The sequence below is a fragment of the Haematobia irritans genome, chromosome 1 (genome assembly GCF_050003625.1).
Source record: "Haematobia irritans isolate KBUSLIRL chromosome 1, ASM5000362v1, whole genome shotgun sequence".
In the NCBI taxonomy this organism is placed as follows: Eukaryota; Metazoa; Arthropoda; class Insecta; order Diptera; family Muscidae; genus Haematobia; species Haematobia irritans.
In genome coordinates, this window is record NC_134397.1 from 252,648,583 (window position 1) to 252,670,704 (window position 22,122).

Genomic DNA, 22,122 nt, shown 5'->3' on the forward strand with positions numbered 1-22,122 from the left:
ATTGTGTCAACGCTGATAACAATGGACTGAATAGTCTAATAGAAAAGTGAGCCTGAAATATCAAGCTGCCATTAACCTAACCTAGCCTAATTATCACACGGTTGACTACTGTTCTACCCTATTTAACATATTATCACTACGAAAATAAAACCACTGTTCCGCCGCTATTCAATAAGTGAGACAATATTTTGTTTTTATTCCATTACACATGAATTGCATTTCTAGGCGTATAAACTAACAATACCCATAAGATTCTCATGTCTAGGATTATAAAGGAAGATGTATTGACGCTGTGTAACGTTATATTGTTGAAAATTTTGTACTGTGGTTGCTTTATACATTTTAGTCATAGTTTTTATGCTGAACCCAATAGTATAGAGTTTTAAACGAAGAACAACAAACAATAAAAACACCAACAAAACAAAAAAAAATAACTGCAATCGACAGGCATCAACCATCAGAATCAAGAACAACAAACATGGTTTAATACAAAAGGAATACACGAGGGGAGAAAACACGAGCATCATTTTCAGTTGAATGCTTTTGCGACAATAACAACAACTTCTGTTTATGTTGTTATTCATAACTCTGTGCATTTCCGCTTTTTTTGAGTGTTTGTGTAGTGGTAGTGGTGATGGCAATGGTGTGTTTGCGGTATTGGTGATTTTATATTTTTTCGTTAATACAAGACAATTTCTCTCACACACACATATATTCCCTTCCTGGATATATCATTTTATGCAACGAACTATCTCGCTCTCCATTGGCTTCAGCTCATTTCATGTATATATGGTCTCTTTATTTTCTTATAATCTCTTTACAGTTTTCCTGGATATATCAATTTATACAACTAACTGTCTCTCTCTATTTGCTTTAGCTCATTTCATTTATATGGTCTCTTTATTTTTTGTATACTCTCTTTACAGTTTGAAAGCTTTTCACCACCCCACAAATGACTTACTTGCCCACTGTGCTCTGATGGCTGTCTCTTTTGCTAACAGAATTGCTGGTAGAGCTGAATGCTTGTTTGTTTGAATGTTCATTGCTGTTATGTGTGTGGTGGAATTTTTATTTATGGTGCGGCGGCAGTGATTTAGAAATCTCTGGTGTACTGGAATTACAAGCATTTCGCTGGTTTTTGTGGGTTCTGCAACTCTTTAGTCCGATATCAACCGACCAACTAACCTGACGAGTGTTTTGGCATAAATAATATAACGCGAAGCGCGGTATTATATACGCACACGCACACACATATATATAATATCAAAATTTTAAATCTCTTCTTATTTACTTCTTGAAAATAAAAAAACGGAAAAAATTCATGAAAAAAATGTTTTAAGATATAAATAATTTTCTTAAAAAAAAAAAAAAAAAAAAAACAAAAAAATATTTTGCGAAACGGATAAATCTTACAAATACTTCTCCCAGATGAGGGAAAAAACTAATTTCGGGTTTCCTTAGAAATTTTATTTATTTTTTTATTTTTGTTCAACAAAAAAATAAAAGTGGAAAATTTGGTGTGAAAATTAAATTGAATAAAAATTCTATAAAAAAAAAAAATATATATGAAAAATTTTTATAAAAGTTTTAAAATTTGAAAATAAAAATTTTTGTTGTGTAAAAACTTCTGCTAAAGTCCTTAAGCGATACAAGAAAATTTATACATAAATTGTGAGAAAACAAGGAGGATTACACAATTACACACAAAACGCCATTTTGGATTTTTGTCTTTGGCTGGCTGGCTGGCTGTTTGCTGCTACTGTTTGCTCAATCCCCCTCCATCACCCTCTCGCCCGACAAAAGGACACAACCCACCTTCCCTATATATATATAGAGTAAGAGGAGCAAAAACCCCACAATAAAAGAGAGAGAGAAAGAGAGCTTGGGTTGCTCTAAAACATTAGCAACAGTAGCTGAAGCAAAGTGAAGGGAGTAGGAGAAGGATCCAACACCCCCATACTCGTTCACCACGAATCCCTCCCTTCATAGATAAATCAAAAAGCTTATCACCCCAAAAAAAAAAAAAAACAAAAAAAGGACGAGCCCACAAAAAAATTAAAGTTTGCCTATTTTTTTTTTGCGTTAAAATTTATAAATAAAACCATTAAAGACAACATAATTAATTCATCGAATATTTCGTTGTACTCATTATCGTTACACTGAAGATTCCCATGATATTTTGAGTATCTTGCTGCGCCTTTGTCAAAGTTTACATAGAATTTCTCTCATCACATTTCTGCATCACATGGTCGTTGGTGTCTAACATCACCAACACCAACACCACCACCACTACGTCGAAATGGTGTTTTATCAAAATTTCACATTATCATCAATTCTGGATTATGATGGTGATGATGATGCTCATGATTGCAAACCCACAGATGCATCATCATTTGGTCGCTTCAAACATCAACAATTTATGAAAACATCTCGTCAGGTCATCAACACGGCAATATGTAAAAAATTATCCTCATCATCATCATCATCTCTACTATATTGTGGATTACTAATTGCCGTAACGTTAAGTTGTTGCGTTAATAATGGTAAGTTACGTTATGTTTACAAATTTTCTTATTATGATCGTTTTTAAGATACAGCATTTGATTCTGTGAGGCAAAATAAAATAAATAGAAGTTTAGGAATTTTTAGGAATTGTGATGATGTATAAAATACACTTAAAAAAAATAAACTGTCATAACACACCAAGATTTCATGTATGAATGCAATTTTTGTGTAGCATAGAATACGCATTTCTCTGAAGCAAAGATTTTTTTTAGTTGTAGGCGTTTTGTTCTTACACTCAAAACAAAGTTTGTATGGATCCAAGGTTAGGTTAGGTATAGTGACAGCCAGATATTTTTGTGATCCTACACAGAAAAAAAATTCACGAAAACTTTTTCAATTAAGGTCTTAATAGAGTTTAAACAAACTTTTTAATTGAAACAAAAATCAAACAAAAACAAGTATATACGGCCGTAAGTTCGGCCAGGCCGAAGCTTATATACCCTCCACCATGGATTGCGTAGAAACTTCTACTGAAGACTGTCATCCACAATCGAATTACTTGGGTTGCGGTAACACTTGCCGATGGCAAGGTATCTTAAAACTTCCTAACACCGTAATATATACCATATATTAAACTAAAAAGGCCGATTAATTAAGTTTAAAGTTTCTATAGAAATAAAATTTGGAAAAAAATTTCTATACAATTAAAATTTCAAAAAAAAAAAAAATCTATAGAAATAAAATTTGGAAAAAATTTTCTATAGAAATAAAATTTGAAAAAAAAATTCTATAAAAATAAAATTTTGACAAAATTTTCTATAGAAATAAAATTTGGAAAAAATTTTCTATAGAAATAAAATTTGGAAAATTTTTTCTATAAAAATAAAATTTTGACAAAATTTTCTATAGAAATAAAATTTGGAAAATTTTTTCTATGGAAATAAAATTTTGACAAAATTTTCTATAGAAATAAAATTTCGAAAATTTTTTCTATGGAAATAAAATTTTGACAAAATTTTCTATAAAAATAAAATTTTGACAAAATTTTCTATAGAAATAAAATTTGGAAAATTTTTTCTATGGAAATAAAATTTTGACAAAATTTTCTATAGAAATAAAATTTTGACAAAATTTTCTAAAGAAATAACATTTTTACAATATTTTCTATAAAAATAAAATTTTGGTAGATTATTTTTGGCTCGAGTGGCAACCATGATTATTGAACCGATATGGATCAATTTTTGTGTGATTGGGGATCGGCTATATATAACTATAGACCGATACGGACCAATTTTGGCATGGTTATTAGCGGCCTTATACTAACACCACGTTGCAAATTTCAACCGGATCGGATGAATTTTGCTCCTCCAAGAGGCTCCGGAGATTAAATCTGGGGAACGGTTTATATGGGGGCTATATATAATTATGGACCGATATGGACCAATTCTTGCGTGTTTCGTAGAGAGCACATTCTTACACCATGTTCCAAATTTCAACCGGATCGGATGAATTTTGCTGCTCCAAGAGGCTCCGGAGGACAAATCTGGGGATCGATTTATATGGGTGCTATATATAATTATGGACCGATATGGACCAATTCTTGCTTGGTTGTTAGAGACCATATACTAACACCACCACCAAACACCAAATTTCAACCGGATCGGATGAAATTTGCTCCTCTACACAGAAAAAAATATCACCAAAATATTTCCAATTAAAAAGTTAATTGAAGTTGAAAATTTTTTCAATTAATAAATTAATTGATACAATTAACTTTTTAATCATGATAGAAACATTAAGTTAATTAAGTCAATGATTGAAATTTTTAAAATGTTTAATTAAAAAATTAATTGATACAATTAACTTTTTAATCAAATTCGGAAGACTAATTCAGTTAAAAAAAGTGCTGATTTTTGTTTACTTTTTTATTTAAAAATGTATTTCAAACAATCATTTGTTAATCCAAATAAAAACTCTAAGCCAATCTAACTAAGTAATTAAAAATAATTACCTTTTTTAATTAATAAATTAATTGCGTTTTGCAATCAACATCAATTAAATTTTTAATTGAATAAATTAAAAAATTAATTGAATTTTGCTGAAAAAATCAATTAATTTTTTAATCAAGAATTTTTTTATGCCCAATTAAAACTGTGATTGATACTATCATTTTCGTGATTGAAGACATTTCAATTAAAAAATTAATTGGATCAATTAATTTGGTGATTGAATCACAGAAAAAATTTTTGTGTGTAAAAGGCTCCGGAGGTCAAATCTGGGGATCGGCTTATATGGGGGCTATATATAATTATGGACCGATATGCACCAATTTTGGCATGGTTGTTAGAGACAATATACTAACACCACGTACCAAATTTCAATCGGATCGGATGACTTTTGCTCCTCTAAGAGGCTCCGGAGGTCAAATCTTGGGATAGGTTTATATGGGGGCTATATATAATTATGGGCCGATGTGGACCAATTTTTGCATGGTTATTAGAGAACATATACCAACACCATGTACCAAATTTCAGCCGGATCGAATGAAATTTGCTTCTCTTAGAGGATCTGCAAGCCAAATCGGGGGATCGGTTTATATGGGGGCTATATATAATTATAGACCGATGTGGACCAATTTTTGCATGGTTGTTAGAGACCATATACTAACACCATGTACCAAATTTCAGCCGGATCGGATAAAATTTGGTTCTCTTAGAGGCTCCGCAAGCCAAATCGGGGGATCAGTTTAAATGGGGTATATATGTAATTATGGACCGATATGGACCAATTTCTGCATAGTTGTTAGAGACGATATACTAACACCATGTACCAAATTTCAGCCGGATCGGATGAAATTTGCTTCTCTTAGAGCAATCGCAAGCCAAATTTGGGGGTCCGTTTATATGGGCGCTATACGTAAAAGTGGACCGATATGGCCAATTCGCAATACCATGCGACCTACATCAATAACAACTACTTGTGCCAAGTTTCAAGTCGATAGCTTGTTTCGTTCGGAAGTTAGCGTGATTTCAACAGACGGACATGCTCAGATCGACTCAGAATTTCACCACGACGCAGAATATATATACTTCATGGGGTCTTAGAGCAATATTTCGATGTGTTACAAACGGAATGACAAAGTTAATATACCCCCATCCTATGGTGGAGGGTATAAAAAGCGTCACCAAGTAAGTATGTGTTAGATGTGGAAGTGGTGCAAAATTGGAGCAGAAGCAATAAATTTAACATGGACTTGCCCTACACCAAAAAAAAATGTTGTCTTCAATTACGAAATTATTGATTCAATTAATTTTTAATTGGAATATCTTCAATCACAGAAATGATAGTATCGATTGAAAGTCAATTGATCTAATTAAAAAATTAATTAATACTATTGATTTTGTGATTGATTTTTGTTTTAATTTAAATATTTTTTTTTAATTTTCAATTAAATTCTTAATTGAATATTTTTTTAAACGCAATTAAGACTATAAACGTAAAAATTTTCGTGAATTTTATTGTTCCTTCTTTACAAATTTCATAACGACCACTTAAATTTCCAAATTCGAACTCGATTTCTTTAAGATAAGGTATTAACAAAAAAAAAAACATCTCCTATTTTGAAAGCTTTTTTGCTTTGTAGTCAAAATAACATACAAAAATTTTGAAGAATTTTTCAGTATTACAATTTGACCTTAGCAAAACGGAATTTTCTTTCATGTCAAGATATCCAGATTTAAGTCGAATAAAGGGTGATACGGTCAAAATTTGGTCAAGGGAAAACGCGTGTAAATCGGTGAAATCGTTTATTTAAAAAATCAAATTAAATTTCCTTTTCAAGTTCAATTAGTATAAAATTCAGGAAAAATATTCAGTTAGGCTTTCGCTTTTCCAAATCCGAATTGCCGGGCCTCACGCTTGGCACCTGCCATCAGATTTTGTACAGCCACCTTGTCCACCTTCTTCGCCGCAGAAAGCCAGTTTGCCTTGAACTGCCGCTCGTCCTTAGCAGTTTTTTGGTCTTCTTTAGTTTCCGCTTGACAATAGCCCAGTATTTCCCAATTGGGCGGAGCTCTGGCGTGTTGGGAGGGTTCTTGTCCTTGGGAACCACCTGCATGTTGTTGGCGGCGTACCACTCCATGGCCTTTTTACCGTAATGGCAAGATGCCAAATCCGGCCAAAACAGTACGGAACAACCGTGTTTCTTCAGGAAAGGCAACATACGTTTATTCAAACACTCTTCACGTAAATTTCTTGATTGACAGTCCCGGAAGCTATGAAAATGTTGCTTTTCAAGCCACAGGTACAGATGGCATGCCAAACCATATATTTCTTTGCGAACTTTGACAGTTTTATGAGCTTGAAAATATCTGCTACCTTTCCCCTTCCTTTTGCCGTATAAAACTCCTGTCCCGGATGCTGCTTGTAGTCGGCTTTGACGTAGGTTTCGTCGTCCATTACCAAGCAGTCAAACTTCGTTAGCATCGTCGTGTACAGCCTCCGGGATCGCGCTTTGGCCGTCGTATTTTGTTTATCATCGCGATTTGGAGTCACTACCTTCTTGTAAGTCGATAGTCCGGCTCGTTTTTGGCTCGATGCACGGTTGTAGACGATACACCCAGCTTATTTGCGGCATCTCGGAGAGAGAGGTTAGGGTTTCGCTTGAAACTACCGGCAACTCTCTTTGTCGTCTAAGCGGCTTCCGGTTTTCGATTTCCCCCCGATCCAGACTTCCTGGCTGTCGACAAACGTTCCCCAAGGTTGTATCAGGCTCACTTAGACTATTCAGTCCATTGTGATACCACAATGGTGAACTTCTCTCTTCTCACTGAGTGCTGCCCGATTCCATGTTAAGCTCAATGACAAGGGACCTCCTTTTTATAGCCGAGTCCGAACGGCGTTCCACATTGCAGTGGAACTACTTACAGAAGTTTTGAAACCCTCAGAAATGTCACCAGCATTACTGAGGTGGGATAATCCACCGCTGAAAAACTTTTTGGTGTTCGGTCAAAGCAGGAATCGAACCCACGACCTTGTGTATGCAAGGCGGGCATGATAACCATTGCACCACGGTGGCTCCCAAACGTTCCCCAAACACTTTGATTACATTTGTAACGGTTGATTTGGCAACTTTTAGCGATTTTGCCAGCTTTGCGTGCGAGTAGCTCGGATTTTCGCGATGCACAAGCAAAATTTTGATACGCTGCTCTTCTTGCTTGGACGGCATTAGGACCAACATTCTACACACACACACGTTCAAAATGAGGGGTGTTCAGATTTTTTAAATGCAAAATTGAAAGAAATTCGTCAAGTTTATATTGACCAAATTTTGACCGTATCACCCTTTAAAACAAACAAAACGACTTCATTGAATAGTTTATCGACTTTTGGGCAAGGAACAAAAAACTTTATATCAGAGAAATTTGTCTTCAATGCTTAGCACATATCGCATTCGTATTTTAAGGACAAGAAATCTTTAAACTCACAACAATTTTCTTTTAGTGTATTTAAAAATTACATATTTTTCTTAACAGAAACTTCAGCAAATTACAATAATTATATTTTGAAAATTTTATTCACATCGTTAGTATATCCACAAGTCATTACAATAATTATTCTTTATAGCAATGGGAATGATATGACATTAACAATATTTGCCCCTCAAATTTAAATGCTCAAAAAAAAATTTAGCTATTATTTTTATAGAAATTACTCTGAATTGACTATCGAAATTAAAACCAGTTTTCAAACAATTGATATCAGTTAATTACTCATTGAGTGACGGTAGAAATCAATCAATTGCAATGACAGAAAACAACATTTTGTCCCAATGATTTTGCCTTCAAAATTTATTTTGATATCTATAGAAAAATTTGTCAATATTTTATTTCTAAAGAAAATTTTGACAAAATTTTATTTCTATTAAAAATTTTGTCAAAATTTTATTTCTTTACAAAATTTTGTCAAATATTTATTTCTATAGAAAATTTTGTCAAAATTGTATTTCTATAGAAAATTTTGTCACAATTTTATTTCTATAGAAAATTTTGTCAAAATTTTATTTCTATAGAAAATTTTGTCAAAATTTTATTTCTATAGAAATTTTTGTCAAATTTTTATTTCTATAGAAAATTTTGTCACAATTTTATTTCTATAGAAAATTTTGTCAAAATTTTATTTCTATAGAAAATTTTGTCAAAATTTTATTTCTATAGAAATTTTTGTCAAATTTTTATTTCTATAGAAAATTTTGTCAAATTTTTATATTTTTAGAAAATTTTGTCAAAATTTTGAGAAAATTATTTCTATACAAAATTTGTCAAAATTTTATTTCTATAAAAATTTTTGGGAGAATTTTATTTTTATAGAAACTTTTGTCAAAATTGTATTTCTCCAAAAATTTTGGCAAAATTTTATTTTTCTAAAAATTTTGTCAAAATTTTATTACTATAGAAAATTTTGGCAAAATTTTATTTCTCTAAAAATTTTGTCAAAATTATATTACTTTGGAAAATTTTGTCAAAATTTTATTTCTATCGAAATTTTTTCAAACATATTTTCTATAGAAAAAAGAAAACGTCAACATTTTATTTCTATACACATAGACAGTTTTCACAAAATTTTATTTCTATAAAAATTTTTAGGAGAATTTTATTTTTATAGAAACTTTTGTCAAAATTTTATTTCTCTAACAGTTTTGGCAAAATTTTATTACTATAGAAAATTTTGGCAAAATTTTATTTATCAAAATTTTATTTCTATAGAGAATTTTATCAAAATTTTGTTTCTATAGAAAATTTTCTCAAAAATTTATTTTTACACAAAAATGTTGTCAAAATTATATAGAAAATTTTGTCAACATTTTATAATGTACAAAATTTTGTTAAAATTTTATTTCTATACAAAATTTTGTCAACATTTTTTTTCTATAGCAAATTTTGTCAAAATTTTATTTCTATAGAATTTTTTTTAAATTTTATTTCTATAGAAAATTTTATCACACTTTCATTCTATAAAAATTTTTATCAACATATTATTTTTATAAAAAATTTTGTCAAAGTTTTATTTCTATAGAAAATTTTGTCAACATTTTATTTCTATAGAAAATTTTCTCAAAATTGTATTTCTGTAGGAAATTTCGTCAAAATGTTATTTCTATAAAAAATTTTCTCAAAATTGTATTTCTATAAAAAACGTTCTCAAAATTTTCTATTGAAAATTTTGTCAAAATTTCATTTCTATAGGAAATGTTCTTAAAATATTATTTCTACAGAAATTTGTTTTTCATAATCTCTTTCTATAGAAAGTTTTGCCAAAACTTTATAGCTATAGAAATTTTTTGCAAAATTTCATTTCTATATATGTTGTTAAAATTTTATTTCTATATAAAATTTTGTTAAAATTTTATTTCTATATAAAATTTTGTTAAAATTTTATTTCTATATAAAATGTTGTTAAAATTTTGTTTCTATAGCAAATTTTGTCAAAATTTTATTTCTATAGCAAATTTTGTCAAAATTTTATTTCTATATAAAATTTTGTAAAAATTTTATTTCTATAGAAAATTTTATCACACTTTCATTCTATAAAAATTTTTATCAACATATTATTTTTATAAAAAATTTTGTCAAAGTTTTATTTCTATAGAAAATTTTGTCAACATTTTATTTCTATAGAAAATTTTCTCAAAATTGTATTTCTGTAGGAAATTTCGTCAAAATGTTATTTCTATAAAAAATTTTCTCAAAATTGTATTTCTATAAAAAACGTTCTCAAAATTTTCTATAGAAAATTTTGTCAAAATTTCATTTCTATAGGAAATGTTCTTAAAATATTATTTCTACAGAAATTTGTTTTTCATAATCTCTTTCTATAGAAAGTTTTGCCAAAACTTTATAGCTATAGAAATTTTTTGCAAAATTTCATTTCTATATATGTTGTTAAAATTTTATTTCTATATAAAATTTTGTTAAAATTTTATTTCTATATAAAATTTTGTTAAAATTTTATTTCTATAGAAAATTTTCTCAAAATTTTGTTTCTATAAAAAATGTTCTCAAAATTTTTTTTTATAGAAATTTAAGTCAAAATTTAATTTCTATAGGAAATGTTTTCAAAGTTTTATTTCTGTTTTTTAAAATTATATTTCTATAGAAAGTTTTGTCAAAATTTTATTTTGATAGGCAATTTTGTCAAAATTTTATTGCTATATAAAATTTGGCCAAAATTTTATTGCTATAGATTTTTTTTTGGAAAATTTTAATTCTATAGAAAATTATGTCAAAATTTTATTTCTATAGAACATTTTCTCAAAATTTTAATCTACAAAAATATTTTTTCGAAATTTTATTTCTATAAAAAATTTTGTCAAAATTTTATTTCTTGTTGTTGTTTTTGATTTCAGCTTAAAACCATGCATTGACTAAACTACAAGTGTAGCTTAACCAACAGAGGAAAAGTACGCTTGTCATGATGTGGTAATTCCGAAACGTGCGTCCATCCAACCATCGTGCAGTCTATAGGGCTTTGCCCAAACAAATTTGACAAACATTCTTTTCCTCTGTTGTTTAAGCTACACTTGTAGTTTAATCAATGCATGGTTTTTAAGTTTAAATAAAAAAAAAACAACAATGCTTAAAGAACAAACCCAACAATAACAAAACAAAACGAATGAAAAATTTTATTTCTATAGAAAATTTTGTCAACATTTTATTTCTATAGAATTTTTTTTTTAAATTTTCTATAGAAAATATTATCAACATATTATTTCTATAGAAAATTTCAAATATATATAGAAAACGTCAAAATTTTATTTCCATACACACTTTTATCAAACATTTATTTCTATAGCAAATTTTGTCAAAATTTTATTTCCATAGCAAATTTGGTCAAAATTTTATTTCTGTAGAAATTTTTTTCAAAATTTTATTTCTATAGATTTTTTTTTTCAAAATTTAATTTAATAGAAAATGTAGTCAAAATTTTATTTCTATAGCAAACTTTGTCAAAATTTTATTTCTATATCAAATTTTGTCAAAATTTTATTTCTATAGAAAATTTTGTCAAAATTTTATTTCTATAGCAAACTTTGTCAAAATTTAATTTCTATAGAAAATTTAGTCAAAATTTAATTTCTATAGAAAATTTAGTCAAAATGTTATTTCGATAGGAAATTTTGTCAAATTTTTATTTCTATGAAAATGTTGTCAAAATTTTATTTCTATAGAAAATTTTGTTAAAATTTTATTTCTATAAAAAATTTTGATAAAATTTTATTTCTACATAAAATTTTGTTAAAATTTTATTTCTATATACAATTTTGTCAACTTTTTTTCTATAGCAAATTTTGTCAAAATTTTATTTCTATAGACATTTTTTCAAAAATGCTTTTCTATAGAAAATTTTGTCAACATTTTATTTTTATAGAAAATTTCAAATATATATAGAAAACGTCATAATTTTATTTCTATACACACTTTTATCAAAAATTTATTTCTATATAAAATTTTGTCAAAATTTTATTTCTATAGAAATTTTTTTCAAAATTTTATTTCTATACAAAATTTTTTTCAAAATTTAATTCTATAGAAAATTTAGTCAAAATTTTATTTCTATAGCAAACTTTGTCAAAATTTTATTTCTATAGCAAATTTTGTCAAAATTTTATTTCTATAGAAAATTTTTTCAAAATTTTATTTCTATAGAAATTTTTTTCAAAATTTTATTTCTATAGAAAATTTTGTCAAAATTTTATTTCTATAGAAAATTCTGTCAAATTTTTATTTCGCCAAAATTTTTATTTCTATAGAAAATTTTGTTAAAATTTTATTTCTATAGAAAATTTGGTCAAAGTTTTTTTTTTCTATAGAAAATTTTGTCAAAATTTTACTCTCTAACAATTTAGTCAACATTTTTTTACAAAAAAAAATTTGGCAAAATTTTATTTCTATAGAAATTTTTTCAAAATTTTTTTTTTTCTACAGAAAATTTTGTCAATATATTATTTCTATAGAAAAATTCAAATGTATATAGAAAACGTCAAAATTTTATTTCTATACACAGTTTAATCAAAAATTTATTTCTATAGCAAATTTTGTCAAAATTTTATTTCTATAGCAAATTTTCTCAAAAATTTATTTCTATAGAAATTTTGTCAAATTTTATTTCTATAGAAAATTTTGTCAACATTTTATTTCTACAGAAATTTGTTTTTCAAAATTCTATTTCTATAGAAAGTTTTGTCAAACTTTTATTTTTATAGAAAATTTGTCAAAATTTTATTTTTATAGACAATTTTGTCAAAATTTTATTGCTATAGAAAATTTTGCCAAAATTTTATTGCTATAGAAATTTTTTGCAAAATTTTATTTCTATAGAAAATTTTGCCAAAATTTTATTTCTATAGAAAATTTTGTCAAGATTTTATTTCTATAGAAAATTTTCTCAAAATTTTAATCTACAAAGATATTTTTTCGAAATTTTATTTCTATAAAAACTTTTGTTAAAATTTTGTTTCTATAAAAACTTTATTTCTATAGAAAATTTTCTCAAAATTTTAATCTATAGAAAATCTTTAGAAACGGTCATCTTATTTTTCAGTGCAGAAATGTGATTGGTCCAAAAGAGGAATGGAAATTGGATTAACCATATCTGTATCCCTTAAAAATGACTTCATTTTAAAGAAGTAGCATCTTTGCCTCGGAATCAAAACAATATCCTTAAAGGAAGGTCAAACTCTTTGGATCCAATAAACTTTGTTTTTGAGCATATTGGATTGAAACGGGTTTGAAAAAAATTTGTTAACATTGCTTGTGTACTGAATTAATCAAAGCGTTCGTGTACTTTAACACAATATATACTCTCCTCAAATATTATGCAAATTTTAAATGTTTGCATAAAATATGATTTCAGTCATCATAATAATACTCATAAAATAATTGTTTTAATAATCCTTATAAATTACGATTAAGTTATTGTGGTATTAAATTACCAACAACAAAAAAAATACTTTTTAACCTTTTTGAATTTTGTAACAAACACACTTTCACTTCTCATTGCATTTCTTGTTGTAAATTTTGCAAATGAAATATGTAAACAAAATAAATTATAATTAAAATCATAATCAGTAATAATCTGAAATTATATCAGCCAACGGTTAATTGATCGATACAATTTGAAAAATTAAATAATAAAATTTATTTACAAATTGTTTATTATTTGAAAGTTAACACCTTGAAACAATCACTTTTGCAAATTCATTGATATAGCAATGGGAGTAGCCTCAAAATACCAAAAAAAAAACACTTTTTCGAATCATGATTGTTGTCAATTTTGTGACTTAATGTTTTAAAAGTACGAGTAATTTGTCAAAGTACTCGTGATTGTAAGAGCAAAGAAAATTCTAAAAGTTACAGGTTAAGAGAGTGTTGCGGTGTTGCTTGCACCTTTCACAAATTACAAATAATTGCCATAATAATCATTGAGTAATTAAACAAAAAAAAAAAAAAATACCAGTAATAACTACAATGTTTCAAGCATTTACACAAAACATTGAGCGGACACACTATTTCTCAAATGAATTTTATTTATATGTGTGAAAATAATTTTGGAAAAATTATATTTTAATTTAAAGTAAAATTCAAATATTAAAAACATTTTATCGAAAATGTTAAATGACTCACTACTTCAAATGGTAATAAATGGATTTGAGTTACGAAAACGGTTGCCACTTTAATTATTTTGATTTTCAAATTTTGAGAAAATTATCTATAGAAATACAATTTTGACAAAATTTTTTTATAGAAATAAAATTTTCGGAAAATTTCCAATAGAATTAAAATTTTGGCAAAATTATCTATAGAAATAAAATTTTGGCAACATTTTCTATAGAAATAAAATTTTGGCAAAATTTTCTATAGAAATAAAATTTCGACAAAATTTTTTATAGAAATAAAATTTTGAGAACTTTTTCTTAGAAATAAAATTTTGGGAAAATTTTTTATAGAAATAAAATTTTGACAACCTTTTCTATAGAAATAAAATTTTCACCAAATTTTCTATAGAATTAAAATTTTGAGAAAATTTGCAATAGAATTAAAATTTTGGCAAAATTTTCTATAGAAATAAAATTTTGGCAAAATTTTCTATAGAAGTAAAATTTTGGCAAAATTTTCTATAGAAATAAAATTTTGACAAAGTTTTCTATAGAAATAAAATTTCGACAAAATTTTTTATAGAAATAAAATTTTGAGAACTTTTTCTTAGAAATAAAATTTTGACAAAATTTTCTAAAGAATTAAAATTTTGGCAAAATTTTCTATAGAAATAAAATTGTTACAAAATTTTCTAGAATTAAAATTTTGAGAAAATTTCCTACAGAAATAAAATGTTGACAAAATTTTCTATAGAAATACAATTTTGACAAAATTTTCTATAGAAATAAAATTTTGGGAACATTTTTTTACTGAATTAAAATTTTGAGAAAATTTCCTATAGAAATAAAATTTTGGCAAAAATTTCTATAGAAATAAAATTTTGACAAAATTTTCTATAGAAATAAAATTTTGAAAAAATTTTCTATATAAACAAAATTTTGAGAAATTTTTCTTAGAAATAAAATTTTGACAAAACTTTTTATAGAAATACAATTTTGAGAAATTTTTCTATAGAAATAAAATTTTGACAAAATTTTCTATAGAAATAAAAATTTGACAAAATTTTCTATAGAAATAAAAATTTGACCAAATTTTCTATAGAAATAAAATTTTGACAAAATTTTCTATAGAAATAAAATTTTGACAAAATTTTCTATTGAATTAAAATTTTGAGAAAATTTCCTATAGAAATAAAATTTTGGCAAAATTTTCTATAGAAATAAAATTTTGACAAAACTTTTTATAGAAATACAATTTTGAGAAATTTTTCTTGGAAATACAATTTTGAGAAATTTTTCTTGGAAATAAAATTTTGACAAAATTTTCTATAGAAATAAAATTTTGACAAAATTTTCGATAGAAATAAAATTTGGGAAAAATTTTCTATAGAAATAAAATTTGGCAAAATTTTCTATAAAAATAAAATTTTGGCAAACTTTGCTATAGAAATAAAATTTTGACAAAACTTTTTATAGAAACACAATTTTGAGAAATTTTTCTATAGAAATAAAATTTTGACAAAATTTTCTATAGAAATAAAAATTTGACAAAATTTTCTATAGAAATAAAAATTTGACAAAATTTTCTATAGAAATAAAATTTTGACAAAATTTTCTATAGAAATAAAATTTTGACAAAATTTTCTATTGAATCAAATTTTGAGAAAATTTCCTATAGAAATAAAATTTTGGCAAAATTTTTTATAGAAATAAAATTTTGACAAAACTTTTTATAGAAATACAATTTTGCGAAATTTTTCTTGGAAATACAATTTTGAGAAATTTTTCTTGGAAATAAAATTTTGACAAAATTTTCTATAGAAATAAAATTTTGACAAAATTTTCGATAGAAATAAAATTTGGGAAAAATTTTCTATAGAAATAAAATTTGGCAAAATTTTCTATAAAAATAAAATTTTGGCAAAATTTTCTATAGAAATAAAATTTTGACAAAACATTTTATAGAAATACAACTTTGAGAATTTTTTCTGTAGAAATAAAATTTTGAGAAAATTTGCTATAGAAATAAAATTTTGAGAAAATTTTCTATAGAAATAAAATTTTGAGAAAATTTTCTATAGAAATAAAATTTTGAGAAAATTTTCTATAGAAATAAAATTTTGAGAAAATTTTCTATAGAAATAAAATTTTGACAAAATTTTCTATAGAAATAAAATTTTGACAAAACTTTTTATAGAAATACAATTTTGACAAAATTTTCTATAGAAATAAAATTTTGACAAAATTTTCGATAGAAATAAAATTTGGGAAAAATTTTCTATAGAAATAAAATTTGGCAAAATTTTCTATAAAAATAAAATTTTGGCAAACTTTGCTATAGAAATAAAATTTTGACAAAACATTTTATAGAAATACAACTTTGAGAATTTTTTCTATAGAAATAAAATTTTGAGAAAATTTCCATAAAAATAAAATTTTGGAAAAATTTTCTATAGAAATAAAATTTTGAGAAAATTTTCTATAGAAATAACATTTTGAGAAAATTTTCTATAGAAATAAAAATTTGACAAAACTTTTTATAGAAATAAAATTTGAGAAATTTTTCTTAGAAATAAAATTTTGACAAATTTTTTTAACAAAATTTTCTAAATAACTACTTTTTATGCCCTTCACCACTACTGTGGTACAGGGTATAATAAGTTTGTGCATTTGTATGTAACGCCAAGAAGGAAAATTCTGAGAAAATTCTGAGTCGATTTAGCGATGTCCGTCCGTCTGTCTATCTGTTCATGTATTTTTGTGTGCAAAGTACAGGTCGCAGTTTAAGTCCGATCGTCCTCAAATTTGACATAGGGTGGTTTTTTGGGATAGAGGCAATCGCTATCGATTTTGGAAAAAATCGGTTCCGATTTAGGTATAGTTCCCATATATATCGTTCATCCGATTTGCACTTATAAACCAGAGTTTCGCCCTGATTTGCTTTAAATTTTGCACCAGGAGTATGTTTAATAGTATCGTTAATTGTGCCAAAATTTGGTTGAAATCGGTTCAGATTTAGATATAGCTCCCATATATATCTTTCGCCCGATTTACACTCATATGACCACGGAGGCCAAAGTTATACTCCCAATTACGTGAAATTTTGCAAAGATTGCAGAATTATTATTCTAACTATGCATGTCAAATTTGGTCAAAATCGGTTCAGATTTAGATATAGCTTCCATGTATGTGTACACCAGAGTTGGGGAAATAGGGTAGAATGTTTCATATTTTAATCCCATTTTTAATGGCATTTTCCTCCAATTGACTTGATAGTTTCTACAGAGAATATATTTTTATATTCGCTTTTTAAGTGTGTCAAGTGTGATCTAATTTAGTTCAGATTTAAATAAATCCTCAATATAGTTGTTCTTCCGGTTTACACAAATATGACCAAAATGCCCACATTTTACACAAAATTCTGTGATGATTTCCCAATATCGTAATCATATCCTACACACTGTAATGCCAGACTTTCCGGAGAATGGTTGAGTTTTAAATAAGGCTCCGACTTGTGGAAATATTGCCCGACTTGGCCAAATAATATATCATAACCCACAAAACGTAGACCATATATCTTCAAATCGCTTAAGATATAGATATTTGAATATGGGCATATAAACCTTCATAATATAGTTCACAATTTCTTAAATTTTTAAAATTTTACCAATAATATGTCCACCGTGAACTTAGTATGGTAGTAAAGACATTTTTGCAATTTTGAACGCCAATTTTTTCCTTCAAAGCACAAACAAGTGAAGAAAAATAATTATGTCTAATACATTTTATTGGATTTATCGAAAAATATTTAATTATTTTTGTGAAATCGGTGCGGTTGTAATACAGTTTATTTAGAACTTGTTAAAATTAACCAAAATTTTCTAAAATAAACCAAAATTTCCCTTCCAATAGATCAACATTATTTTGTAACCTTGTAAACAATAAAAACAACTGTCATTGGAATAAATCTCTTAGCTATCAGACGAGCTGTTTAGAAATAATAACAACAATATCAGTCACCCTGTAAATCTAAATATTCTTCGGTATAAAGCAGCATTCATCATTAGAGTTAATAAATTTTTATTAAAATTTCCCCTGCTAATATTTCATTCACAGAGAATTTTATGGTTTTGTGAAATATAATTAAGGGTTATTAAAAAAAACAAAAACAAAAAAAAAAACAAGATCGATGAAACGTTTACTCCAAACGATTCTTTACTGTTATATAATAATTTTAAGATCATTGATCTTAAATGTTTTTTCAAATAAATTTACATTATTCAAATGACTTGCTGAATAGGAAATTAATGGCCATTGGTTGGAATAATTTATAGGTTTTCATTAGCTTTTGGTTTTTTTTCGATATTGGTAGTTTTAGCTTATAAGAGAATCCTATGGTTGTAAAGAAAACACAAAACACTTGCCTAATATTTTTCTTGGAAATGACATATTAACAATTTTGGGATATTTATATATAAAAAAATAAAATTAAAATTAAATATAAAAAAATAATTTTTTTTTCCTTGTATAAATTATTTTTTCAATGGCTTTATTGTCCAATTGTTCTTTATCAAAATTTTTGACAAAATGTTATTTCTCTAGAAAATTTTGTCAAAATTTTATTTCAGAAGAAAATGTTGTCAAAATTTTATTTCAGAAGAAAATTTTATCAAAATTTTAACTATATAGAAAATTTTGTCAAAAATTTATTTCTATAGGATTTTTTTTCAAAATTTTATTTTTAACGAAAAATTTGTCAAAATGTTATTTCTATAGAAAATGTTCTTAAAATTTTAATTTAATTTTGTCAAAATTTTATTTTTATAGAAAATTTTGTCAAAATTTTATTTCTATAGAAAATTTTGTCCAAATTTTATTTCTATAGAAAATTGTGTCAAAACTTTATTTCTATAGATTTTTTTTTGTTTTCAAAATTTTATTTCTATAGAAAATTTTATCAACATTTTATTTCTATAGAAAATTTTGTCAAAATTTTATTTCTATAGACCATTTTGTCAAAATTTTATTTTTATAGAAAATTTTGTCAGAATTTTCCATAGAAATAAAATTTTGATAAAATTTTATTTCTATAGAAAATTTTATGAAAATTTTATTTCAATAGAATATTTTGTCAAAATTTTATTTCTATAGGAAATTTTGTCAAAATTGATTTCTCTAGAAAATTTTGTCAAAATTTTATATTTATAAAACACATAGTCAAAACTTTATTTATATAGAATTTTTTTTTTTCAAAATTTTATTTTTAAAGAAAATTTTGTCAAAATTTTATTTCTATAGGAAATTTTGTCAAAATTTTATTTCTATAGAAAATGTCAAAATTTCATTTCTATAGAAAATTTTCTTAAAAAATTATTTCTCTAGAAAATGTTGACAAAAGTTTATTTCTATAGAAAATTTTGTCAAAATTTGATTTCTATAGAAAATTTTCTTAAAATTTTATTTCTCTAGAAAATGTTGACAAAAGTTTATTTCTACAGAAAAGTTTGTCAAAATTTTATTTCTATAGAAAATGTTGACAAAAGTTTATTTCTATAGAAAATGTTGACAAAAGTTTATTTCTATAGAAAATTTTGTCAAAATGTTATTTCTTTGAAAAATTTTGTCAACATTTTATTTCGTTGGAAAATGTTGTCAAAATTTTATTTCTTTGGAAAATTTTGTCAAAATTTTATTTCGATAGGATATTTTTTTTAAATTTTGTTTCTATAGAAAATTTTACCAAAATTTTATTTCTGTAAAAAATTTTGTCAAAATTTTATTTCTATAAAAAATTTTGTCAAAATTTTATTTCAATAGAATATTTTGTCAAAATTTTATTTCTATAGGAAATTTTGTAAAAAAATTTATTTCTCTAGAAAAGTTTGTCAAAATTTTATATTTATAAAACATTCAGTCAAAATTTTATTTCTATAGGTTTTTTTTCAAAATTTTATTTCTATAGAAAATTTTGTCAAAATTTTATTTCTATAGAAAATTTTGTTAAAATTTTATTTCTATAGAAAATTTTGTCAAAATTTTATTTTTATAGAAAATTTTGTCAAAATTTTATTTCTATAGAAAATTTTTTCAAAATTTGATTCCTATAGAAAATTTTCTTAAAATTTTATTTCTCTAGAAAAGTTTGTCAAAATTTTATTTATATAGAAAATTTTGTCAAAATGTTATTTCTTTAGAAAATTTTATCAAATTTTTATTTCTGTAGAAAATTTTGTCAAAATTTTATTTCTATAGGATTTTTTTTTTTAATTTTATTTCTATAGAATATTTTGTCAAAATTTTATTTCTATAGGAAATTTTGTAAAAAAATTTATTTCTCTAAAAAAGTTTGTCAAAATTTTATATTTATAAAACATTTAGTCAAAATTTTATTTCTATAGAAAATTTTGTCAAAATTTTATTTCTATAGAAAATTTTGACACAATTTTATTTCTAAAGAAAATTTTGTTAAAATTTTATTTCTATAGAAAATTTTGACACAATTTTATTTCTAAAGAAAATTTTGTCAAAATTTTATTTCTATAGAAAATTTTGTCAAAATTTTATTTCTATAGAAAATTTTGTCAAAATTTGATTCCTATAGAAAATTTTCTTAAAATTTTATTTCTCTAGAAAAGTTTGTCAAAATTTTATTTATATAGAAAATTTTGTCAAAATTTTATTTCTATAGAAGCTTTTATCAAAATTTTATTTCTATAGAAAATTTTGTCAAAATTTTATTTCTATAGGATTTTTTTTTAATTTTATTTCTATAGAAAATTTTGTCAAAATTTTATTTCTATAGGATTTTTTTTAAATTTTATTTGTAAAGAAAATTTTGTCAAAATTTTATTTGTATAGAATATTTTATCAAATATTTATTTCTATAGAAAGTTTTATCAACATTTTATTTCAATAGAATATTTGGTAAACATTTTATTTCCATAGAAAATTTTGTCAAAATTTTATTTCTATAGAAAATTTAGTCAAAATTTTATTTCTATAGAGAGTTTTGTCAAAATTTTATTTCTAAAGTTTTATCAACATTTAATTTCAATAGAACATTTGGTAAACATTTTATTTCCATAGAAAATTTTGTCAAAATTTTATTTCTATAGAAAATTTAGTCAAAATTTTATTTCTATAGAAAGTTTTGTCAAAATTTTATTTCTATAGAAAATTTTGGCAAAATTTTATTTCTATAGACAATTTTGACATTAAAAATTTTGTCATAATTTTATTGCTATAGAAAAGTTTGTAAAAATTTTATGTCAGTAGAAAGTTTTGTAAAAAAATTGTTTCTATAGAAAATTTTTTCAAAAGTTTATTTCTTTAAAAGATTTATTTCTATAGAAAATTGTGTCAAAATTTTATTTCTACAGAAAATTTTATCCAAATTTTATTTCTATAGAAAATCTTGTCTAAATTTTATTAAAATTTTATTTCTATAGAAAATTTTTTAAAAATTTTATTGCTATACAATATTTTGTCAAAATTTTATTTCTATAGAAGATTTTATCAAAATTTTATTTCTATAGAAAATTTTGTCAAAATTTTGTTTCTATAGAAATTTCCACATTAAAAATTTTGTCAAAATTTTATTTCTATAGAACATTTTGACAAAATTTTCTTTCTATAGACAATTTTCACATTAAAAATTTTGTATAAATTTTGTTTCTATAGAAAATTTTGTCAAAATTATATTTCAGTAGAAAGTTTTGTAAAAAATGTATTTCTGTAGAAATTTTGTCAAAAGTTTATTTCTATAGAAATTTTATTTCTATAGAAAATTGTTTCAAAATTTTATTTCTATAGAAAATTTTGTCAACATTCAATTTCTATAGAGAATTTTGTCAAATTTTTATTTCTATAAAAAAATTTGTCAATATTTTATTTCTATAGAAAATTGTGTCAAAATTTTATTTGTATAGAAAATGCTGTCAAAATTTTATTTCTATAGAAAATGT

General features: G+C 24.6%; 1 protein-coding gene across 1 annotated transcript in view; it reads left to right on the forward strand.

Moving 5' to 3' along the window:
• The first annotated feature begins 1,168 nt into the window (after positions 1-1,168).
• Positions 1,169-22,122, forward strand: part of LOC142220402 (protein Skeletor, isoforms B/C) — a 174,190-nt gene continuing 153,236 nt past the window's right edge. The window contains exon 1 of the mRNA XM_075289517.1: positions 1,169-2,543. Within this exon, the coding sequence (XP_075145632.1) occupies positions 2,300-2,543 (244 nt within the window). The 5' untranslated portion in view covers positions 1,169-2,299. The remainder of the gene's footprint in view (positions 2,544-22,122) is intronic.